Source organism: Lipotes vexillifer, unplaced genomic scaffold (assembly GCF_000442215.2).
Source record: "Lipotes vexillifer unplaced genomic scaffold, Lipotes_vexillifer_v1.1 scaffold24, whole genome shotgun sequence".
NCBI lineage: Eukaryota > Metazoa > Chordata > Mammalia > Artiodactyla > Lipotidae > Lipotes > Lipotes vexillifer.
The window spans coordinates 979,435-989,777 of NW_006782914.1; the positions used below are offsets into that span (position 1 = coordinate 979,435).

Sequence of the window (10,343 nt, forward strand, 5' to 3'; positions counted from 1 at the left end):
CTGCGCGTCCGGAGCCTGTGCTCCGCAACGGGAGAGGCCACAACAGGGAGAGGCCCGCGCACCGCAAAAAAAAAAAAAAAAAAGAAATATTAAAAGCAGGCCGTAAAAAATGAAGAAATGAACCACTTCATTTTATAACAAAAAAATGACTAATTTTCTGCTCCACAAACCAGATGTCATCTACTTCAAATGTGAAATACTATTTAAATATATCTGAGGAAAAAAAATTAAAAGTAAATGCTAAAAAATCTTGTTGGAAAACACACAGGAAAGAATCAGTTAACCTTTCTTTAAGTAAAATCTAATGAAGAGAAAGACGCTACAAGTTTTTTATTGTAACATCTTTTTTTAAAAAATAAATTTATTTATTTTATTTTTGGCTGCGTTGGGTCTTTGTTGCTGCGTGCGGGCTTTCTCTAGTTGCGGTGAGCGGGGACTACTCTTCGTTGCAGTGTGTGGGCTTCTCATTGTGATTGCTTCTCTTGTTGGGAGCACCGGCTCTCAGTGCGCGGGCTTCAGTAGTTGTGGCATGCGGGCTGAGTAGTTGTGGCTTGCGGGCTCTAGAGCACAGGCTCAGCAGTTGTGGTGCACGGGCTTAGTTGCTCTGTGACATGTGGGATCTTCCTGGACCAGGGCTTGAACCCGTGTCCCCTGCACCGGCAGGCAGATTCTTAATCACTGCGCCACCAGGAAAGCCCCCTATTGTAACATCTTTTATTTAAACTCTTTCAAATAATTATTGTTAAAACATGCCTGTTATTTATGTGTCAAATTCTAAGGAAATGGAACTAAAATACTATTTCAAAACCAAAATATTAACATCACATATCTATCATCTATAAGCCAAATTATTTGGGAAAATACTATGAATTAAATTATAGTAAAAAACACCTGAAAGTGTTGTTCAACTTCACTGTGCTAATACTGTCTTTCATTAGTACTGCCTGTACTAAATGGACCCAGCTGGGTTTAAAATCCTTCCAATTAGTTATTCTAATATTGCTGTGGCAGTAAGACAATTACAATGAAAATTTTTTATAGCAAAAAAGGTACCAAAACATATAGATATTTCTCAATATTTTTCTTTCTAAAATACTGAAGGTATATATATGCTAGATACATATTTCTATACTATATATTTAATATAATATTTAAAAAAAGAGACAAAAGTTAAAAGAAAATCAAGAACATACCTGTGGAACATTCTTTATAATAGGCACTGGCTGAATTATGGGTGAAACATCAGATTTAGAAGCAGCAATTGGTTCAGCTGGAGCTGATATATTCAGTGGTCCCACTCTCTCATCTTGATTGTTTATCAATTCTATGTTTTCATTGACTTCTGTAGGAGGTGTCATCTGGGCAGTAGGTTTAGAAGGAACTGATTCTTCCAGTGAGGGGTAAGTAAAATCCACTAAAATCCCCAAAAGAATAAAAATATTTTTGAAAGAAAAGCAAACCCCATAAACAGTACTTCATATCTCATGCATGTTATATGTGATAGTTAAATGTAAACTAAGATGTGACAGCCACACAGCCTTAAAGAATTAATAAACATGAACTTCCAGGATGAGGACATCTTGTATTTTTATGCCTAAAAGCAAACTGCTATCTGACAGGACAAATGCAAACACAACCAAGAACATTACCCTGAGAACATAAATAAAGTTTATTTTACCGAAGCAATTTTAAACAAAAATTTTCACATACATACATGAGACAGACACCTCTTCATTCTTGCCTCGTGGGGGTGGAGTGACTTTAGCATTTGTTGTATACTGTGGATAACAAAGGAGCCAATTTTCATAGCCTCCTTCTAAAACCAAAGGCTCATTGTGCAGGACAGTTTTACTTTCCCACTATAAAATAAGGAAATAGTATGTTTAACATGGAGGCAGCCTCTTGACAGCTAAAAACACAACAAAACTGAAAATTGCTCTTAAAAGATTCATCTTCTAAATGATTAAAAAAAAGAGACAGCTGAATTCAAAATTCAGCATTAAGTGAAACAAATGGATAGATCAGGTTTTTAAAACCACACGAGTAATCCATGATCTTAGAAGAAAAATAGGAAAACAACTTAATATACAATAAAAATTTTCTATAACCTCATCACCCAGAGATATCACTTTAACATTTTAGAGTTTATTTTTACAGTTTTCTACATAGACATACTTCTTTTTAAATTTTATTTTTATAAAACAATGAAACTTATGCTGCTTTTCTCTTACATGAACATCTGTTATTAATAAAGAACTATCTCGTCATCTGTAATGAACAGATAATACTGTATTTTATACAGACATACACACACACACACGCCAAAACTGAATCAATCATTTGAACAATTATTATTTTTCCTATTTAATTATAAACAATGCTGAGATAAAAACTAAAGATCCTCATACATGTACATACCCAATCAACTCCATTAGGGAAAATCCCCACAAGTGGAGCTGCTAAGCCAAGGGTCATGAACATTTTAAGGCTTTTAATGTATATTGCTAATCTCTGAAATGATCTTTTAAAAATGTTTGTGTATTCTGTACAATAATTTCCTAGGAGAACTGTTGGCTTACAAGTTTGGTAGATGCCATCAAACTGCCCTTCAAAAAGACAATACCAATTTACACATTTACCAACAGTGTATGAGAATGTCCATTATAAGTCTTTATAATTTTTATCAAACTGGTGGACATAAAGTGGGTTGTTTTATTTTATTTTATTAATTAATTTATTTATTTTGGCTGTGTTGGATCTTCATTGCTGTGCGCCGGCTTTTCTCTAGTTGCAGCGAGCAGGGGCTACTCTTTGTTGCGGTACGCGGGCTTCTCATTGTGGTGGCTTCTCTTGTTGCGGAGCACAGGCTCTAGGTGCGTGGGATTCAGTAGTTGTGGCACGTGGGCTTAGTTGCTCTGCGGCATGTGTGATCTTCCTGGACCAGGGCTTGAACCTGTGTCCCCTACATTGGCAGGCAGATTCTTAACCACTGTGCCTCCAGGGAAGCCCAGGTTGTTTTAATTAGTACTTATTTGTGAAGCTGAACATATTTTAATATGTTTATTAACCCTTTATAGTCTATGGCTTAACTAATCTCATCTTTTGCCCATTTTTCTATAGAATTTGCTATTTTCTTGGTAAACAGTGAATGTACTCTGAATATTAAGTAGGTCTTTGTCATATTTGTTACAAATATTTTCCCTTAATTGACTTTTTACTTTATTTGTGGTGTTTTTAACATGGTCAAAAATATTAGCCTCTTGGTTCAGCATCAAGGTAATAAAAACACTTATCAGGGGCTTCCCTGGTGGTGCAGTGGTTGAGAATCTGCCTGCTAATGCAGGGGACATGGGTTTGAGCCCTGGTCTGGGAAGATCCCACATGCCGCGGAGCAACTAGGCCTGTGAGCCACAACTACTGAGCCTGCGCGTCTGGAGCCTGTGCTCCGCAGCAGAAGAGGCCGCGATAGTGAGAGGCCCGCGCACTGAGATGAAGAGTGGCCCCCGCTTGCCACAACTAGAGAAAGCCCTCGCACAGAAACGAAGACCCAACACAGCCAAAAATAAATAAATAAATTTAAAAATAAAAAAAAACAAACAAAAAACTTATCAATGCTTTTTCCTAGTAGTTCATTGTTTGAATCAACATATTTATATCTTTTACCCATTTGGAATCTAGTGTGGTCTAAGAAATAAGGTAGGGATCCCCTTTCTTTTACTTGCTGGCTAGCCAGCTGTCCTCAAACCAGTTATTTCAATCCATCTTTTCCTCACTGATCTGTTATGTCATCTTTACTATACACTAAACTTTCAGGTAACTTTATGAAGCTGCCACTTTTTTAGGTCAAATCCCCTACACACGAACCTTCAAGTCGCAAACTTTCAAAGATATAAATGTACATTCCATCAAAGTCAGGCATGAGTGAACTTGCATCTTGCCCTCCGTCTCCTATTGCTGACGATCCTTCTGCTCTCGCATATCCCACCTCCTCTCCCTCCTCCAGTCAGTAACTCTTCTTGCCTGTTCACTCGATGCCAGCCCCTGTATGCCAGCTGTTGTGTTATACTACTGAACTTTTCAAGGTACTGTACTGTAAGATTAAAAATGTTTTCTTTATTTTTTTGTGTTTGTTTTTTATGTAATACTTGTGTGGAAAGTATTATAAACCTAATACAGTACAGCACTATATAGCCAATTGTATTAGTTGGGTACCCAGGCCAACTTTGTTGGACTTACAAACAAATTGGACTTATGAACACGCTCTTGGAACGGAACTCGTTCGTATGTAGGGGACTTAACTGTAGTTGAATATTGGCAATCTCACATGTTGGCCTATATCTGGGTATATTTCTAGATTCCTTACTTTGAAGCATGATTTGTTTCAAGGCTTTTAAGATTACTCTCCTGAAGGGCAATGTTCCATCAATTGACCCTCCTACCAGCAGACTGCGTTTTATACTTAACCATGCTCACCAGCATTCAGTGCTATTATTGTTTAATAATTTAACAAATTAAACCGAGTATTATTTTTTATCTTTGTTAATTTGATCATGAAAGTGGCATTTACTGTTTCAATTTGCATTTCTCTGATTACTAGTCAAGTTGACATTTTTATGTTTTTGTCACTTGCATCTTCTTCTGTTCACGTCTATCTGTGTCCACTGTTTATTTCAGCATTTTATCTTAAGTAATTTTCTCATTTATTTGCAAAAGCTCTTCAGATTTCAGGTGTTCTAAATCACTGCCATATTTGTTGCAAATTTTTTTTTTATCTTCTGCCTTCAAATCTGGTATTTTTTTGCACACCTAAGTTTTTATTTTATTAAGTCAAATCTATCAATCTCTTTTTCCTTAGTGGCTTTTTCTTTGCCTTTATGTTTCATAACAAAAAATAACACTTTTTTCCAGACAATTTATGTTTTGGAAAATTCTAATATCCTACTTTATAAAGATCAGTTTATTGTTATTGGGTGAGTCAAAACTGGTCTTTTAAATCTGAATTTTTTAAAAGTCTACAACCAAAGCATGTCGGATCTTCATGTCCTTAAGATAATCAACTAGTCAACATACCTTTCTAACAACCAGAGAAGGCTTGCAATTACAGTAAACTAACAAGGAAACTTGCTAACCTTGAAAAGTGCATCTTTCAGACTCCGCAGAGTTGTTCCAAGTTGTAAATCTTTTGCAGTACTAAACCAGTCAAGAAGTACCACATAATCCACATTCCCTCTCTTCTTCCATGTGTCTTTAGAATCATCTGGGAGGTTTGCTTCAATCCAACTAGCAGTGACTCTGAAATGTATTAACAGTTGTATTGGGGCAAAAGTAGATGAGGGGTCCTAACATACTAATATAAGACACTGAGTTTTGTTCTTCAGTCTTTATCATACCATAGCAAACGTTTTTTTTGCTTGTTTTTTTTTTGTTATTTTTTGGCCATGCTGCGGGGCTTATGGGATTTTAGTTCCCCGAACAGGGATTGAACCAGGGCCCTCATCAGTGACAGCCTGAAGTCCTAACCACTGGACTGCCAGGAAATTTCCCCATACCATAGCAAACTTTAAGACAGCTTCCTTTCTAAGGTCAGATTGTATGTTAAGATAGTATATAGCCTAAAGTGTTTAACACCTTTACCGCTGCATAATATTGGAATATATTTTAGTAATTATTAAAGACTGAAATAAATAGACTCAGTTGACCCTTTATGTAAAAAAAAAAAAAAAAAAGGGCCAAAAATGAAAACACAGGAAGTCATCTGAGTATGTCTCAGCCAAATATAAATAATTGGGGGGGGGGCACCTGGGTAACACTGTTTATATTTCAGTTCTCTTATACCTATAGAGATAATTAATAGTTAACCAAATACCAAAATGCTTATTTAACAAACACATACAGCATTTACTATGTGCCAGGTGCTATTCTAAATGTTGTATTCTCATTGACTCTCACTAGATCCTCACTACACTCCTATAAAACAGGCATTATTATCCTCATTTTATAGATGAGGAAACAGGCCCAAAGAGGTTAAGTAACCTACCCAAGGTTACAGTTGCCAAGTGGAGCCAGAATTCAAATTCAGGCAATCTGGCTCACGTCTATGCTCTTAGCTGTTGTGCTGTGCTGCCTTCTACATCATCACCTGTGAACAATACCAACTCTACATTAAATCATGCTGTTAACGTTCTCCTTCACTCACACAAAAGCTTAAGTTCTTACCTAAAGGCCTTCCCATGGCCCGATGCATGCCCCCTCTCTCCAGTCCTATTACTTCAACTTCCTCATCACTAGTTACTAACTTACTCCCCCTTTCTCCACTCCACCCTTGGCTCCCTTGTAATTCCTGGTTTATGCAGGTATGCGCCTGCCTAATTACCTCTGCTCCTACTGTCCCCTCTGTCTGGAACCCTCTTCCCTCAGATAACTGCATCACTCATTTCCCTTATCTCAAGATTAGCTCAGGAATAACTTCTCCATGAAGCCTTCATGGATTAAAAATTTCAATGCTCACCCCAACATACACACTTGACACAACCATCTCCATAGCACTTATCAACAGCAGATACACATTTTAAGATTTATTGCTGGGGCTTCCCTGGTGGCACAGTGGTTAAGAGTCTGCCTGCCGATGCAGGGGACACGAGTTCGTGCCCCGGTCCGGGAAGATCCCACATGCCGCGGAGTGGCTGGGCCCGTGAGCCATGGCCGCTGAGCCTGCACGTACGGAGCCTGTGCTCCGCAACGGGAGAGGCCACAACAGTGAGAGGCCCACGTACCGCGAAAAAAAAAAAAAAAAAGATTTATTGCCTGTCTCACCTATCCCACCTCCCTGTTAAAACAGAAGCTCCATGAAGCAAAAATTTTTGTCTGTTCAATGATTTAGCCGCGGCACTTAGAACCACAGTAACTCAGCCCATAATAAGTGCTCAGTAAATATCTGCTGAATGATGGAATGAATAATACAGATCTGCTCCTCCAGGAAAGGAACTCCATATTATTCCTAGCAAAGCACCTAGGTATTTCAGGTATTTAACTGGTGATACTGGCAAGCTGGGCAGAAACTTGTATTCTAAGTAAAACTAAATGGTTTAACTAATTGAAGGGGAAAAAATCCTGTTCCTACATAATAATGTTGGTTACTGTACCTTCTAGGAAATAAAGAAAATAAAAAGAAATATACTGTTTCGTGGGGTTCCCTGGTGGCGCAGTGGTTGAGAGTCCACCTGCCGATGCAGGGGACATGTTTTCGTGCCCTGGTCTGGGAAGATCCCACATGCCGCGGAGCGGCTAGGCCCATGAGCCATGGCTGCTGAGCCTGTGTGTCCGAAGCCTGTGCTCCGCAACGGGAGAGGCCACAACAGTGAGAGGCCCGCATACCGCAAAAAAAAAAAACAAAAAAACACTGTTTCGTAATAAGTTTCCCTTGATATATAGAGATTAGAAGGATGCTTGGTCAACAAAGAATGTGGAAAAGTTGAGACATGATATTCTTAAGGACAGTTTCTGACACTAAGGATATACTTGCCTAAATCACTCTGTCTAAAAACTCAACATTAGTATTCTGCAGAATACTAGTTTGGGAAACAATAATATCAGTCAGTACTCCCCAAACTTCAGTCTTTCATGTAACCCCTTCACAAGCTGCTGAAACTCTGCTCTACCTTGTCTACTGTGTAATGTTTTAATTTAATTATTTAACTGAAAGTGATCCTTTACTTAAATTTGTTTTAACAGGAAAATGTATATTCCTATACACATGGAAAATAGCATCATATCCAATAAATAAAGGATAATCCTAAAAGTAAATAAAACAGATCAGTAAATTATGCTATGTTCACATAATAGATCACCATATAGCAATGAGAATAAATGAATTACAACTACACACAATAATATACATGACTCTCATAACATAAGGTTGAGTACAAGAAGCCAGACATAAAAGACTTTAGACTGTATGGTTCCGTTTATATAAACTACAAAAACAAATCTATTCTGTTGGTGGTTCCCTTGGGTGGGTGGGGATAAGTGTAGCCACTGACAGGTGGCATAAGAGAGGCTTCTGCAGTGATGGTAATGTTCTGTTTCTTGGTCCAGATGCTAGGTAAATGGATGCATTTAGATTTTGAAAACTGGGCTAAATACTGAGGATAAGAGTGATTTTGTGTGTATATTATGCTGTATTAAGATTTTAAAACAGACAATGAAAAACTAGTAATATAGTATTTACCATCAGCTAGCTGAAGATACTTTTGCCTACAGTGAGCTCTGAGGCCTGCTCTCTGGTAAGAAAGGGATATTATCAAATACTAAAAAGGAACGCTAGCACCAAACTGAAACTTCTTTTACCTAATTCAGAAGGACTGAAACAAAAGGTAATAATTTTCTTGGTATTTCATCTTTTCATATTTCTTGGCAATTCATCTTCAATCTTCAACCTAAACTCATCTTGAGTTTCACATTAGTCAAATTCTCACATTTTGGGAAACAGTTAATAAAAGTCACCAGCTTTCTGTCAGTAAAGATTAGATCATCAAAGATTAATCAACTTTCTCTTTTCAAATCCTGGAAATATATTCATACCTACTTGATTAGACTATGCACCCTCATCTCATTTTTTTTTCCTTTTAAAATTTTTATTTTATTTAAAAAAAATTTCTTGTTTTTCTTTTTTAAATTTTTTGTTTTCCTTTCTAATCTCATTTTTAAATAGCATACTTACAAAGCACTTTATTCTTCAGGTCAAACATTCATAAGCCTTGGCAATATGCTAAAAACTATGAAAATTTTATTACTTAACTTTAAAAATATATCTTTTTAAGGTTGCTTAAGTTAGTACTGGAATGGACCATAGATTTTAACCAATCCAGTCCCATAAACTAAGACCTAGAGAGGTTATATAATTTTTATAACACTCGTAATAGTTGAAAATAGCCCTGGACTGGAGTTTTAGCCCTATCACTATTATGATAGTTTTTAATATACCATATATTCATGCAAGTAACTTTAAATTATTTTATAGGTTAAAGGCCTTCTTATCGAAAAAGAAAGAAAAAGGTATTTTTTTTAGTAAGTCTTACTAATGCCAGGCACTGTGTTATCTGTGTGCATAAATAAAATTTGTCATTTAAACTTTTCAAAACTTCTGAGATAGGTACTATCATTATTCCCATTTCACAGATGGAAACATGGGCTTAGAGAGGTTAGGCCACTAGCTAGAAGTAATGTAGCTAATAAGAGACGGAGTTATAATATATAGTCTGAATATAGTCTGATTTTAGAGCCTGTATTTTTTCTTAATCACTTAGCTATCCTGCTTCTTCTTCGAAAAAGTATTTGTGTAATCTTTTACCACAGATAATAGTATGGGGAATTTCAAAATAGGAAGCAATTCAAATAAAAAATAGCAGGAGAAATTAGTCAACAAACACCTGGGGAAAGAGGACACACAAGGGAGTTTCATTTCTCTTCTAATAAGACTCCAAATGCCACAGATAAGAAAAACCAGCCAAACTGGAATGTCCTTTAGAGTACCCTTCAGAAAGGGTAAGGTGTGCCACTAAGGAGTAAAGAATGAAAAGGTCCACATGAAAAGAAAAGACTACTTTATCACATTTAGCTTGGATGCTAAGTAGTAATATTTACTACTGTCCACAGTTTACCATTTCATCTAAATATATAGCGACCCACCCTGGACTGATGGCTTCTTCAGGAACACTGAGAGAATTTGAAATATGGGAATCCAGATAATCCTGCATTCTTCGAGCATCCATTATAATCAAGCTGATGTTTTTATCCATCCTCATTGTGTAAAGCTCCTTTGCTGTGATTGCTCCTTGGAATCGAGAGAGACAATATAAGTGACAAGAAACACCTAGTTCCGTGTGCTATTATATCACTAAATACAGGACAAGCATAGCTTTTCCTAGAAGTGTCATATACTTGCTATTCTGTCATATTATTTATGAGCTTTTAAACTAATTTTAAATACAATTTATGTTTTTGACATTTATCAAAAAAACTAGTTCAATGCTTTGTTTATAAAGACTTAAATACCAAAACTTGCTGGTGATGTTACAACTACACCTGGTGTGGGCTCTGCTGCTGTATAAAATAAATTAGTATGTGTGTCTCATGAAAATATTCTATTTTAAAAAATCAAGCTATTTGAGAAATGTCAACCAGAAGAAATACCTGTGGTTCAAAAGTTCTTGAAAGGCTCTAAATTCATTTTTAAAAGTCTCCATGGGAGGGCTTCCCTGGTGGCGCAGTGGTTGAGAGTCTCCGCCTGCCGATGCAGGGGACATGGGTTCGTGCGCCGGTCTGGGAAGATCCCACATGCCGCG

At 36.9% G+C, this 10,343-nt stretch overlaps 1 protein-coding gene across 1 annotated transcript in view; it reads right to left on the reverse strand.

The window, feature by feature from the left end:
- USP8 (ubiquitin specific peptidase 8) overlaps positions 1–10,343 on the reverse strand; it is a 47,518-nt gene that overhangs the window by 21,333 nt on the left and 15,842 nt on the right. Inside the window, 4 exon segments of the mRNA XM_007455527.1 lie at positions 1,194–1,414; positions 1,715–1,859; positions 5,130–5,292; positions 9,688–9,832. Of these exon segments, the coding sequence (XP_007455589.1) occupies positions 1,194–1,414; positions 1,715–1,859; positions 5,130–5,292; positions 9,688–9,832 (674 nt within the window).